Source organism: Notamacropus eugenii, chromosome 4, assembly GCF_028372415.1.
Source record: "Notamacropus eugenii isolate mMacEug1 chromosome 4, mMacEug1.pri_v2, whole genome shotgun sequence".
Lineage (NCBI taxonomy): Eukaryota > Metazoa > Chordata > Mammalia > Diprotodontia > Macropodidae > Notamacropus > Notamacropus eugenii.
The window spans coordinates 64,416,694-64,432,170 of NC_092875.1; the positions used below are offsets into that span (position 1 = coordinate 64,416,694).

General features: G+C 37.9%; 1 protein-coding gene across 1 annotated transcript in view; it reads left to right on the top strand.

Annotated features, from left to right (window-relative positions):
• The window catches only part of AP3D1 (adaptor related protein complex 3 subunit delta 1), a 158,691-nt gene that overhangs the window by 94,246 nt on the left and 48,968 nt on the right, over positions 1 to 15,477 (top strand). Inside the window, exons 9-14 of the mRNA XM_072601490.1 lie at positions 2,211 to 2,260; positions 5,767 to 5,816; positions 6,312 to 6,360; positions 13,706 to 13,851; positions 14,611 to 14,759; positions 14,853 to 15,083. Of these exons, the coding sequence (XP_072457591.1) occupies positions 2,211 to 2,260; positions 5,767 to 5,816; positions 6,312 to 6,360; positions 13,706 to 13,851; positions 14,611 to 14,759; positions 14,853 to 15,083 (675 nt within the window). The remainder of the gene's footprint in view (positions 1 to 2,210; positions 2,261 to 5,766; positions 5,817 to 6,311; positions 6,361 to 13,705; positions 13,852 to 14,610; positions 14,760 to 14,852; positions 15,084 to 15,477) is intronic.

Genomic DNA, 15,477 nt, shown 5'->3' on the forward strand with positions numbered 1-15,477 from the left:
AATGAAAAAACTGTAGTTCTAAATTGCATGTGTTAGTCATAAGAGTAGAATCATAGAATGTTAGAGGTGAAGAGAACCTAAAACTTACCTAGCCCTATCCCTCATTTTACAAAAAAGAAAACTGAGGTCTAGAGACTGGGACAGTCTTGCCCCCGATTTAACAAACAGTTCATGGGAAAGCTGATCCTAGAACTTTCTCTCAGATCTCTATCAAATGCTATTTCCACTATACCAAAGGTACTTAATATGACTTCTGTTTTAGATGCCTCTCCAGAGAGTTGAAATAATAAGTCTGTATTGAGTGAGCAAATTGAGCTTGTTACTTGCTTGTCTAAAGAAAATGAATCTTTTTAGGTACTAGCTTTGAAACTGTTTTCTTGGTTTTCATTGATACTTTTGTATGGGTTTGTTAAATTCTATGGAACATTTGGAGACTTAACCAAATTTTTATAAATATGAATGTGGTATAGTAAACACTGAGTCCTGATTGCTAGAGTCTAGTCCCTGCTTTGCCATTAACTAGCTTTGTAATATTAGGCAAGGTATTACTTAACCGTGCATTTTCCTCATCCCTAAGAAGGACTAGGTTGTCTTTAAGATATCTTTTATCTCTGAAATTGTCTTCCGATATTACTGCTTTTTTTCCTACCAATTTAAGCATCTAAAGCATTCTTGATTAACATGAAAAATTGATATTCAGATTATGGACAATTTCAATTTTAACTATATATATAGATATAGACATTTTTATAGATAGAAAATACTACTGCAACAAAATACTGTCTGTATATTCAAAATAAATACAGAGAAAGATGTCTGCTATGATTTATTCTTTCTGGAACAGCCAGAGAGCCTATGTCCAAGCCCTCCCAGAAGGAGTTGTTATTTTCCGTACTACTATTCAAATGTAGTACTTCTTCAGTAAGAATATCAAGACAGTATTTAGAGGTTAACCCTCTGTGTATTCTTTTGTTCTGACTTCATTATAGTTCGTCGTTTTAATGAACTTGGAGGATTTTTAACTAGAATAATTAATTTTTATCATAACATCAAGATAGAGCAATGCTCTTTACCTCAGAGCCAAAGAATGGATAGAAGTGACTTACCCAAGATATGACAGTTCATGGGGAAGCTGATCCTCCAACCCTTCTCTCCCAGATCTATGCTATTTCTGTCTGCTATTTCTGCTGTACTTTAGTTACTTTTGATTGCTACTCTGACTTCTGTGTTAGATTCTGCTTGATGTTGTTGAGTTTCAGGGATGACTTACAAAATACAAAAATACAGTGTGTATTTCTTCCGTCCTTCTTCCCCTGTGTGTGGATTATGTTAATATTTCTGGGGAATTCCTGTTGACATGAAGAAGAAATATGCTGGTCTATTAGATCTTTTGGATCAGTGGTCAGAGGTATTTGTTGGGGGAACTTAAAGACTTTATGGAGAAACCAAAGCTTGTTTAGGTAAAAGATCTTAAACTTTAATTTAAAAAAATAGGAAAAATGTATAAAGTTTTTTCTTTCAATAACAAATAAAAAGTTGGTCATATTGTGATCTAGTCTTTTCCACCCTTATAGATTCTTGTCTTCAAGATGATTTGGTTCTTAAACATAGTAGGTAGTGAGCTCAAAGACAAGGGACAGTCATTTATCAAACTCAGGCCTTGGATTTATCCTTTGAGAAGGACCACAGTGTTACAGATCTCTGGATTAGAAATCCGGGATTCTAGGTTCTTATCCTTGGCAAGCCATTCAAGCTCTGGACCTCAAAATTCAAGCATCTCAAACAAGAATGCACGCTGCCTGCCCCTGAGGTTGCCTTCCAGAGTGTTGGCAAGTGCCCCCAGGCTTCGAGCTTGTCCCTACAAGCTGAGTCATGTGAGCTGATGAATTTGGAAGTGCTTTGAAAAGCAAATTGTTGCATGATTCGAAGATAATTGTTGCTGTTCTTGATACATACAAGTTTGTGTCATTTTCCATTTGCATGGATGGCATCACAGATTGGTGGAAATTTTGAGAAGCAGACATTTGTAACTCTCCCCTGGTTGAGTTGCACTGGATGGAAACAAACATACATTAAGAATTTGAGCAAATGCATTTTACTGAATTCACAAATAATTTGCGGCTTTCTGAGCAATGTTTTCTCTGAGCTTTAGAGATGTTTAAAATTTATAAAGGGCCCTTGGTCATTTTGTTGCCTCTCTCTCTTTTCAGCACTTCTGCCATGTCTCTTCTCTATGAATGTGTGAACACAGTGATAGCAGGTGAGGACCAGAATTCACAATTCATGTCACAGAAGAGCTCCACAAGGTGGACTGGGAGACCCCAGCTGCTGCTTTTTAGTACTGCCTCCCCTCCCAAAGTCATGGGCTTGCTGAAGCAAGTGATAGCAGCCAATAGGGAAAATCTGCTTGGCCTGAGAACAAGGTCCTATTCATTCACCAGAATTTGTGGGTGCCATAGTGAAAGCCTAGAGGTCAGTGGTTAGCATCCCCATCTGATGACATACCTTCTAAAATACAAGTCAGGGATTCCTGACTCTTGTGTTATTTGTTCCTTTACCGTTAGTATTCATGGACTAGTGAAGCCCTTAAATTCATTTGCTTAGTTTTGTGTTTGGGCTCAGTCTCCACTTTTGCCGCTTGCTTCTATTGTTGTCATGTTAACATACACCTCAGTACCAAAATAAAGCTAGCCTTTTGTCTTTATCTAATCCTCTAATTATATAGTGGTGTTTGAAAGCACATCTGCCCGTTGTCTGCATTTAGGCTTCGGAGTGACCACATACCCATTAGGGAACAATGTTATCTTTTCAAGTAAGGTAAAAAAAAGGGAATCTAGTGGCTCTGGCACACACCTGGGCAGAGTTCAGTTCATTTTTTCTGCCTGCAGGTCCAGATGTTATCTGAAACTCTACCCTCATTGATGAAACAGATGCTTTTTAATTTTTGCTTGAAAGACTATGGTAGTACTGAGTCCCTGCTCTAATTACATGAAATCTAATCAAGTTAATGAGAGCCCCACAGGCCCGAAGGAACCTTTTCATCACCATGTGCATTGATGTGACTGCACTAAACTTGAAACCATTTACCTGCTGCTGCCTTGCAACTTAGAAACTAAGAAAGGGCCTTCGTGGAACAAAGAGGTTCAAGACCCTTTTTGGAATGAGACTAAAGTGGAATCTCTTTTCTGAAATACCTTTGAAAAAAGTAGATTGTGAGCAAAGTGTTCCCTTTAGCCCCTTTCTTTGATCTGTAGATGAGACCCCAGGTTGCTGAGTGGAGCTCACTGGGCTTACCCAGGAAGTAGAGTGAGAATATTTCCACCTTCAGTTGATGAGGCCTGTTTTCCCCTTGTTGCTTTAGGATTTGATTATTTTACTTTGTAGAAAATGTGAAAGAGAACCAGATCATAATTATCTCTGAGAAGAAGTAAAATTGTAACTTTTGAAAACCCACCATGGTTTGGGTTTGGGTTTTTAAAAATTTTGTTTTGTATAGGAAACAGTAAACCTAGAAAATGTGGAATTGATGTGCATCCCAACCTAGGTGGGCTAGCAGTTTTGGAAGATGTGGAGTTATTGTTAAAAACTGGTCAATTCTAAAGAACCTACAGACTTAGAGGTAAAGGCAGACGATTAATAGGGACAGGCCCTGCCTCTGGGTCACTGCCCCCATAATTTATAATATGGCCTGTCCTGGTACCCAGAATTTGTAGGTTTATATTTAGCACATGTTCATTAAGTGTGAGCTGTGTCCAAGAGCATTGAGCTGGATGCTGGGAAGATTAAATAGTTTAGTAAAGACTGGAATCTTGCCTTCATAAAATGAATAGAGCAGTAGGGAGATAACACAGGGACAAAGATAACTCTAATATTAGCTGCAGTGTTATAATATCCAGGTTGTAATGTCTGCTCTTTTACATGACTGACCTGAGCCATGTTACCGTACCCTTTTTCATACCATATCTAGACTAAGACTGTGAGTACCTTAAAAATCATTTAATTTGCCATGGAGGGCAAATACCATCTTTGGGTGTGCACAGTGAAATCACATATCCAGTCCTTCTTCCTGCCACTATAAAGAGTACCTAAAGTAGCATTTCCCATATGGTTCCGTGAAACTGTACTATTCTGTGCATTGTAAATAGGGATTCTGTGAGAAAAATTTCAATGACAGTATTACTTTTCCATCCAAAATAATATTGAATTGTTTGAAGCCCCTTGCTGTTATGAAAAAACCGTTATACTGAAGTTGGAGAAGCTGGCTTCAAATCCTGACTCTTCTCCCTTTTTTGGTGACTTTGGACGAATCAGCCAACCTCCCTAGACCTCAGTTTACTCATTTGTAAAACTTAGGGAGCTGGACTGATAATCTCTAAATGCCCTTTCCCCTCAAAACCCGTGGTCTATTGGTATATCAAAAATACATATATTTTCTGCTTAAAAGTCGAGAATGGTACACTCTCCCTCCCCAGCCCCTAGCCTGCTTTGCTTTGAGCAGAAGAGCACAGGATTCCAGCCTTGGCTGACTAGCCCCAACGTCATCTGCTCCATTTGAAAGACTGTGGGATAATTCCACTCTGGGCAGGGGCAAAAACTTGCAGAAAGGGATGAAAGGATGAAATAAAAAGATGAAAAATCTTTTATTCTCCCTTCCTTCCTGACCCCAAAGTTTTAGCCTCTCATTCACAACTACTGTAAAAAGGCAAAGAATCAGATGCTAGACCTTACCTAATATACTTTAAAAACAACACAAACTTAATCTCTTTTGTTTTATTCCAGACTGTCCCTTATATCCTTTTATTATAAATCTAAATTATCTGATATTCTTTGGGATGGCATACCATACATACCTCCAGAATCCTTTAGCATTTACAGGTCCCATTTACGTCTTAGAATGTTAAAAATGTTTCATGGGCAGTTTGATTTGGAATGTGGTTCTATGGAATCATGAATATTACTTTGTAGTCTCGAGAGGAAGTGAGTGAGCCATGGGTATTTGTCATAGTCATGGACTAGCAATAGGCATGACATAGCACTGATGTATAATTTTTAACTTTTACATAAGTATACTTCCACTGAAGTACTAGTTCAATTTCTCTTAATGGTGTAAAGATAGCCCTGGGATTTTAAAGGCTGTACCAGCTGAACAATGCTGGCAGGTTCTCTTAAACGCCTCTCATAAGGGACCAGTGACTTCATGCCTAGCCAAATTAAGAGAATCTCATCAACAGATTGTTTGAAAGGTGATGAATTTTTCAGGCCACAGCCTAAAAAGTAAATCAACAGTCTCTAATGAGTCATTAAAGAATGATGCACTATGCATTGATGCAGGGGGAAATCACAGGTCTTTAAAGTGAAGTATGAAAATAGAGCTAGTTCTTAATTGTGCCAATCAGAGGACATGAGCTCGACCCGGTGTTTCTCTTGAGATTTTGGAAAGTGTCATAACTGAATTTTACATATTTACCTCCTTAATTATGTTTGACTTACACTATTATTAAAATCACTTTGGATTTATGACATGGTGATAGGGAGCAGTCTAGAAATCAAGGTACAAGGAAGTAGATTCATCTTTTAAAAATTTGCTATAGATAATTAGAAAGTGATTGTGCTGAGGGGTCTCTGATACTGATAGTTTTGTATACTTGTGGACCTGTGAAAAAGCCCAACTATGAAGCCCATGCATTTCTACTGTTGTTTGTATTTTTTGAGATTTGGTTCTTGGTTTGTCTTAGCTGAAAGTTTAACTGGTGCTGTTTGTTTCAGTTTTGATTTCTCTGTCTTCCGGAATGCCCAATCACAGTGCCAGCATCCAGGTACGGTCATTTCCTTCTTTGCCTCTGGGTTCTAATGAAAGAAATTGAATGGATTCAGAATAGTAGATTATCCATAGAAAAAGATACCCTATTATCAAATGGCTCATTGTTTTCTGGTTTGTGAGCCACAGTGGAGTGAACAAAATTAGCTGAAATTAAAATTAACAGTCGACAGTAGGAAAGATTTGGGTTGGCTCTAAGAGCTCTTTGGCTGTTACTTATTGAAATCAGCTACTCTAGGAACTGCAGGTTCACCTTTTTCTGTAGGAACCCTTTTCCCCATAGTGCTTATCTCTGTTGTTGTTAGGGAGGCATAGAAATGACCAGAGAGACGGAAGCTGTCTTTAAACTCCCTGAGATAGAGAGAGGCAGTGTAGAATGCTGAGAAGTGGGGAGTCATTCTTGTAGGATTTCTGAGTTGACTACTGTCTTGCTAAAAATTACAGCCCTGTACTTTTAGAAACTATAATGAGTGACTTTAATTTTTCTTTTCAGCTTTGTGTTCAGAAATTAAGAATATTAATAGAAGATTCAGACCAAAATTGTAAGTTGCTACCTTTTCTCCTCTCTAATCCTCCCTTCGTGGTGCTATTTCTTTATTTCTACCACATTGTTTTCTTTATATATAACCTTTGGGTGACCAGTCTGAGACACTTTCCAGAATCAGCTAGGAGGTGACTTTTTAAGATAATTCTTGGCCTACTTTATTGAAGGAATGACATCTCTTGCTGAAATTTGAGGGTGGATCCAATTCATTTGTTGAGTAGTAGCTCTGAAAGGAAATCCAAAGGAAGATCTGTTTGGACAGAAGATGATATCCAACACAGAATAATATTTATTCCTTGTAGAAACATGCTTTTATTCTGAGCTTTAACGAATATGGAAAAATCACAAAAATAATTACTGGAAATACAGTTTTAATAAATTAAGTAGAACAGCAGATGGCATTCCTCATTACTTTTCTAAGCAGCGTAAAATATCCTTCACTCACATTTGCACGCATATATTTTTTCTTTTAAAAATAATCTCTCTGCTAGGGAGGCACATCTCTTTGATAATAGTCAGTGCATAGACTTAATATTATATTGAGGACTTCTAGAAACTCAGTGTAATAAAGTTTCACTTTAAGTGAAATCTTTCTGAATAAATTATCAGACTTAGAAACAAGGATTCTTTTCCTCTCTTATGCCCTTATTTTTTTCTCCCAAGACATTATTACTACAAAGATTCGATGGTCAAGTTAAAAAAAAAAATGTGTTAAATGTCTAATATGTGCAAGATACTCTGGCAGATGGGGCAGCTAGGTGGCTCAGTAGGAAGTACTGGACCTGGAATCAGAAAGAGTGGAGTTCAAATTCAGCCTCAGACACTCACTAGCGGTGCCTCAGTTTCCTCATCTGTAAAAGGAGCTAGAGAAGGAAGAGGCGAACCACTCAATCCTAAAAGACATTGCAGAGCCAGACATGATTGAAAGTGACCAAACAACAGTAACAACTTTTTCAGATGCTCTGTAGGGTGTGATCTGCAAGATATGGCCCCTGGTTGGAGAGAAAAGACGTAATAAGTGTGTATCAAGTGAATAAGTGCCTAGTTAAAATAGCACACGATAATGGGAGTACTGCCTGTTAAACTGTGTAGATATTAATTGCTGTAGTAGTTCGGAGGTAGGAAATCCATTGGAAATGGTCAGGAAAGGTTTTCCAGATTTCTGAAACATAAATATTAAATAATTCTTAGGTTTAAAGGTTCTCTAAGATTTTGTCTCTGTTATTCCTACAAAATTTCCAGAAGCCTTAACCTAGCTAAGTGAATGAATTAGGGTGATTCTCTGTGACAGGGTTCTCCTGTGATTTCATTCTTCAAACACCATTCTACTGTTTTAAATTTATCCCCTGTATGATCCCTGGAAAAGACTTCCTGTAAGCAAATTTATGCCACTTGGGCCACTGATAACTATAACGTTATGGAATTGGGGTCAACAGCCTGGTTTATGCAGACTGATGTTTTTTTCTCAACCAGGACCATATGAGACATGTCAGTATTCTTCCCTGATATAAACCTTAAAGATTAAATGTGCCGACGTGATGCAGATCCTTTCTGCCTTCATTTTTACTTCCTGTCAGGACTACCTCTTGGAATGATGAGTTTCAAAAATACTGCAGTTGTTATTGATGATATCCTTTTTATTCTAAATTTACCTGCTCAGAGTTCAAAGGTTGTCCTTTGTTCAGGGTTCAGGTCCAGAGTACCCTGTGTCCTGCAGAATAATAGTGGAAGATTAAATTTGTTTGCTGTTCATAATTTTATGGATTTCATTTCTGTCCTATTTCAGATTGTCTTTCCAAGTTTGAGTGTGCCAGTCGCTGTAAAGCAAAAATAAATCTACCTAATGCCTTTAATACTTTAATTTATAAATAATCAGAAGAATTACAAAATATGATCTTTCTCTCCCTTGAACTCAGCATTTTGTCAATACCTCACTTTTGCACATCTATTTCAAAGTACTTTCGTAGATCTGTGACCTCATTAATGTCTGCATTCTTTGGAATGGTAGTTTGCAGTTAGTCGCAGCCATCTGGCCTGTGAAAATTATGTCCGTGATTTCCAATAAATTCTTTGCAAGAAATCCACCCATTGGGCCAGCAGGATGGGAGAGTATTCCTGTAGGCTTCTTCACATGATATGGGCACCATGGTAGCATTTGGGTAGCACCTGTTAGCCCTGGTGCTCTCTGCATGATTGTTTTGCCTCCTTTTGCAGTTATACATCTTTGTTGATGTCTTCTTGTATGCCATTCATTGTTGGTGCTAGGAGCCAACTTTTTTACGCCCACCAAACATCTTTTCATTGGCCTTTAGGTTACCAATAAAGTAAGCATAGAGCAATCTGTACAACTTCAGTTATACATGTCTTATAAAAATATAAACTCTTGTTTGAGAAAGCCTTTTCCCTCATGTTTTTATCAAAGACATCTTGTGTATGTAGGTAATTTGCATAAGGATTTTATAAGAGAGAGGAAAATAGTTACTGACTTCCTCTATATTGTCCTTTTTTCAGTGTTTTTTTTTCCCCAGTTCAGATATCTTGAGAATTGATCTGTCAACATCTTTGCTCTTCCCATTTTTAAAGTATCATTTCTAATTCTTCTTGCAATACTTGGGGACTATGATGTTAACATTGAAATAGGATGACTTCACTGGAATTTTTGGCAGAAACTTATACAAAAAAAAACCAAATTTAACATATCTTTTTCCATTTTTTTTGTCTCTAATCCTCCCACTTTTATCCTGAAATCTTTTTTCTGATAATTTGGCTTACTTGAGTCTTTGCCAGCCTTTCTACAAGCCTGTTTTCCCTCTAATGCTACTTACTTTTTTTTATGAGGCAGTGTTACTAATGTTGTATCCATCTCCTCAATGAACTTCTGCAGATGAGTTTATATTCCAGATTACTGTTGACCTTGGTTGCCATATTGCAGATGCCTTATCAGATGAGGCAGCTTTTATGCTCTTTTAGTCTTCTTTTTATTGTATTTGCATTGCATTAGTTAAAATTCATAAGAAATAGTTATAGACCATGCCATTGTCTTTTCCTTTATTCATTTCTTGTTTTTGAGTATTAGCATATTTAAACTCTGGCTTCAGTCAGTCATCTCACATTTATTAAGTGCCTGTTATGTTCTAGGCACTATACTAAGCACTGGAGATATAACAAAAGGCAAAAAACTTAGTCCCTGCTCTCAAAAAGCAATCCAAAAAATTTTTTTTAAAGCAGTCAAAATCAATGAGCTCTCAAAGTCCAATCAGACGTACAATATGCAAACAGCTTAGGTACAAACAAGATATATACAGGATAAATTAAGGAATAGATTCAGAGGGAAATCAGTAAGATTAAGGTGGACATAATAAACTCACTGTCCCCCTCTCCACCAGTGTTCTTCCAAACCCTTTGAACCTTCCTCAAACCTGCTAAAGCTCTTTCCTTCCACCATTATCTCAGCTGAGATTCCTGCCTCATATTTTACAGAAAAAACTGAGGCCATTTGCCATGAGCTCCCTCTTTCTCATTTCCTGTCAGTCAGGATGGTTTCTGTCACTAGCTACTCCTTCACCCCTGGTTCATGTGATGAGGATTAATCTCTTACCTAGGCTAACCCCTCTGACTGTTCAAGCAGTTTATTCCATCCCCTCTCCTCACCATCATTTTTTTTTTCGCTGTCTCCTGGTCTATTAGCTCATTCCCTGTAACATGGCCATCTCTCCCCTATCCTGACAAAACTTTCACTTGATCCTCCTCTTCCTACTATTGTTCTCTATCTCTTCTGCCCTTTGTGGCTAAATTCTTTGGAAACGCTATGATAGATGCCTCCACATTTTCTCCTCTTACTCTCTCCTTAACCCTTTATAATCTGGCTTTCTAACCTTATTGCCCTCTCCAAAGTTACTAATGATCTCTTAGTTGCCAAATCCAGTGGCCTTTTGTCAGTCTTCATTCTCCTCAACTTTTCTGCAGCCTTTGATACTGTTGAACACTCTTTTCTCCTAGGTTTTTAGGATACTACTCTCTGGGTTCTCCTCTTACTTATCTGACTACTCTATCTTTTCCCCTTTGCTGAATCCTTTTCCAGATCACATTCTCTAGCCATAAGTATCCCTCAGGATTCTGTCCTGGACTTTTTTGTCTTCTTACTCCATACTACTTCACTTGATGATTTCATCAGCTTTCATGAATTTAAATGTAAGTTTAAATTACCATCTCTGTGCTGGTGATTTTCAAATCTAGTTGTCTTTCCCCAACCTCTCTGTTGGGGATATCTCACATTTCCAGCTGCCATTCAGACATCTCAAACTGAATGTCCAGGAGACATCTTAAACTGTATGTGTCCAAACCAAACTCATGATCTTTCTCCCTAAAGCCCTAAACCCTCACATCTCCCCTACATCTACTTTCCCTATTACCCTTTTGCTGGTAACCCAGGAACTGCTTTATTGAATTCCTCACTATCTTTCAGTCCCTCCCCCCATCTAAACTGTTGCCAAGTCCTGTTGATTTTACCTTGGCAGCATCTCAAATATGTCCCCTTCTCTTCTCTTAACATTGCCATATAGGTCTCCAGTATAGACCCTCATCACCTCATGCCTGGATTTATTGTAGTAGCCTACTACTGGGTCTGCTTGTCTCTAGTCTCTTCCCCACTCCAGTTCATCCTCTGTTCAGCCACCAAAGTAATTTTGCTAAAGCACAAGTCTGATCTTTTCAGACACATGCCCTTACCCCACTAAATAAACTCCCATGGCTCCCAATTGCCTCCTGGATTAAATACAAAATAGTTTTCTTGAAAGCTATGCCCTTCATAACCTAGCTGACTCTTATCTTGTTATCATTCTTACACCTTACTCCCTTACATGTAATCTTCTATCCAGTGACACTGGCCTCTTTGCCCTTCCATGAATAAGACACTTCCTCCCTCTGTTGGCTCCAGGTATTTTCTCTGGCTGTTTCCCATGCCTAGAACACTCTGCCTACTGACTTCTTTGGCTTCCTTTAAGTCTCAGCTAAAATCTCATCTTTGCCAGTAAGTCTTTTCCAACCCCTCTTAATTCTAGTGCCCTTCCTCTGTTAATTGTTTACTGTTTAATCCTGCATATAACTTGCTTTGTATATATTGGTTTGTCTCTGCCATTAGATTGTAAGCTCCTTGAGGGAAAGGACTGTCTTTTGTCCTACCCCATGCACCACCCTCCCACTCCCACTTTTTATCCCCTGCACTTAGCACAGTGCACTTAATAATTGTTCATAGATTATTGATTAAATTTTCAGCCTTGGAAGTTTTTTTATGGGGGAAGTGATTTGTGGATTCTTTCTACTGGAATTTCATTTTCTATGTTCAAAAGTTTTGGGTAGTTTTCTTCAGTTATTTCCTTCATTATCTTGTTGAGGTTGTTTTGTTCTGTCCTGTTCTTCTAGGACACCTAAGATCCTTAGATTGTCTCTTTGCATCCTGTCTTCAAGATCAGTTTTGCTTGCATTGTAAGCACATTTTCTTTTATTTCTCTTCTAGTTTGTTCTTCACTTTTGTGTATTTTCATTCTCTCTCTTTCTCTCTGTCTCTATCTCTGTTATGTTGGGGCTTGCTATTGAAGATTCCACTTTTTCTGTTCTCGTTATTTTTTCTGTGTAGGATATAAATTCTGCTGTCATATTTCTCATTTCTCTTTCAAACTACTCAGGAACTACATGTTGCATAGTTCCATATTCTCAAATTCCACAGGATCCTCCCATATAGTGTTGAATCTTTTTCCCTTATTTTGTAGTAATTATTCATAGATAGCTGAACTAGTTTATCAGAGGACATATTTCTTTTCTGGTGTTACTGTTTTTCTTGTTGGTTTATCTATTTACGGTTGAAGTCTTTGAGATTTCTTCTTCCTAAAATCTTTGATACTTTCAACCTTTTTTTCACCCTTATTTTCCTTATCACTCACTTCTTGACAACCCACACCCAGCTAATAGATAGGAAACAATTGAAGATTAGTGAAGGAGTTCAGTTGCTAGAAGGTGCAATCTTACAGAGAAGACGAGATAGAATGGGATCATGTATGCATATGGAGGGTTTACCTTGGAGGGGGAAGGGTCACCGCTTTGTGTGAGATAGGACTGAAAGAGACAATGGTGGAAAGCCTGAGTGATGTGAGATGAGGAAGCTCTCAAGCAAATGGTCTCAATTTTTCACTGAAATATGAGGCAAAATTCTCAGCTCAAAGGGTAGGGTGGGGGGAGGAGCCATGGGATGTTTCAGGAAGGATGAAAAGGTTTGTGGAAGAGCTGCTGTGGTGAGTGGGATAGTTGATTGATTAGAAAATTGTTAAAGGATTGCCTTGCCACAGTGAGGGCCCAGTTGAGATGATATAACAAAAATTTGATTTTGTGACTTCCTCCAACTTTTTTCAGCATCATATGAATAGGATCAAAGAGGCAAATGGTATGATAAAACCAACTCTCAGCTTCTTTGTTTGTCTTTCCTAGTAGAATTGTTGAACAGTACTTTCATTTAGCTAAAAGCTTGTTATAGCTTGTGGTTTCATTTATAGCAAGAATATTAATATTGATTTTATTTAATTCTTTGAGCCTTAATTTGACTCAGTCATTGGAATGACATTTAGAATATCAATAGTTTATAGATGATCTGAAATTTCTGACCCTTTTTCTGCCAACCAGGTATAATCATTGCAGGAACTAAGAGAAGCTACACAGAACTGAGAACTGTTTTATACTTGCGGGGGGTTGAGGTGAGGAGTGTCATGTTCATTAAATTCACCACTTAGTGGCCAGCTTAGTAGTGATGAATCTCTCCATATTTAACCAGTCTGGGCTTTGGACAGCATACACAGGCTGTTCTGGATCATATTCAGAGACTCTTCAATATGATAGAACTTTCCAGACCTTGTATGGCACCAACATGGACTTCAAGAATTCAGTGTCACCTCTGCCAGAGTGAAGCATTTGAGTAGGACTTTAATGTAGAGCAGGGCCTTGTTTGTGTTTGTCTTCTCTGCTGTGCTAAGTGATTAGCTCCTTGAGGACACAATGCGATGAGCACAGTGCCGCCTGCTTCAGTTTACATTGAGTATTAGACGTCCGTTCTTGGTAAGTCATTAGCTTTGTTGGTTGTTTTTCATTTTATCTTTATGTTCGTCCCTATGGTGATACCTTACACATTGAAGACTCCTAAATGTTTGTCTGGTGGGTTACTGTTACTTAGAATATGTATCTTGCACAAAATTGCCCATTTTAGCTTATGACATTCTAAAAGTTAGAGACCTCTTTATAGTGCTTAGTACAGTTGTGCACACAAGTAACAGGAATTATTTTGTGCTTTTTTTCACTAGTAAAGTATTTGGGATTACTTGCTATGTCCAAGATCCTGAAAACTCATCCTAAGTCTGTTCAGTCCCATAAGGATCTCATTCTCCAGTGTTTGGATGACAAGGATGAATCTATTCGGCTTAGAGCATTAGATCTTCTTTATGGAATGGTAGGTAGATCTTTTTCTTTCATTTTCTTGAATGCATTAACCTATAATACTTTAGAGCTACCAAATTGCCTTTTAATGTGTGGGTCCAGTCCATGCCAGGTTTTGCTGTCACACATTTCCTATATTCCATATATTCTTTGCTTTTGTTACGAGTTTAATATTTTCAAGTTATGTAAAGAAAGAATAATAACTTTAAAAATCAAGAATTTGCCCAAAACTTCAGGTAAACCTCTGAAGAGCTATATCACTTTAAGGCATATTTCATTACACAGAGAAACTTTTTAATATAGCATGTAATAGAAAATACATTACTGTATCCTTCTTTGCCTCTCTTCAAAATCCTGAAAAATAATAGAAAAATATTGCATTTGTTTTCATATAGTTGCTGTGTTGGTTAATTCTGCAAAACTAACTTTTTTCCTTTTTAAAAAATTTTTATTAAAAGAGATGGCTCGCTGTGTAGGGAAAGGAGAAGAGACAGTTAAAAATAAATGTGATAAAAAACAATACTGATAAATAAGATTTTTAAATCCATAATTTAAAGAGTTTTCTGTCATAAATATCTTTTTCTCATTAAAAATAATCATTCTGTTAAAGCACAACACATCATAAAAGCTGACCTCACATGGTAAATCTTTCCTATAACCTGAGTGGTCATTAAAGACAGTTTAAACTAACTTAGCCAGGGCTCTCAGGGTATCCAAATACTGAGTAGATTCCTATTGGAAATTCTACAGTTGATACATTCTCTTTCCGTAGGTATCAAAGAAGAACTTAATGGAGATTGTGAAGAAACTGATGATTCATGTGGACAAAGCAGAAGGGACAACTTACAGGGATGAGCTGCTGACCAAAATCATCGACATATGTAGTCAGGCCAACTACCAGTATATCACGAACTTCGAATGGTCAGTTTCCTGATTTTTCTTATTTGGACTTTTCAAAAACCTCTCATGTCTTGTTGGAGAACTTAGACTCGGTGGTCCCCTCTGCCTCCATAGGTACATAAGCATTCTGGTAGAGCTTACCCGGTTGGAAGGAACCCGGCACGGTCACCTCATTGCTGCCCAGATGCTGGATGTTGCCATCCGAGTCAAAGCCATTCGAAAATTTGCTGTTTCCCAAATGGCCATGCTTTTGGACAATGCTCACTTGATAGCCAGTAACACCCAAAGAAATGGAATCTGTGAGGTGCTTTATGCGGCAGCTTGGATCTGTGGAGAATTCTCTGAGTAAGTCAGTTACTTAAAAGGGAAGTTGTGTTACAAGGGGAAATATTCACTTCTGGTTTCTTTTCACAGCTTTGCTTGTAACTTTTGGCAAGTTTTCTTCCTCAGTCCAAGTATACAGTTCCGAACTGGCACCTTATCTTAAAGGGCCATATCCTTTTTTCTCACATCTATTGCTAGTGCCCCTCCTTTAATCTCTCTTGGTAACTTATCACTTTCCAGGAGTTTGTCTCTATTCAGGTGATTGCAGTTCCATAGATCTAGTCCTGGCCTGTCCCATGCACTTGAGTCCTGCATTAACAAATACCTATTGGAGATGTCAGCTCTATGTCCCACGGATATCATAAATTCAACTTGTCTAAAACTAAACTCGTTCTCTTTCCCTCTAAACCCTTCT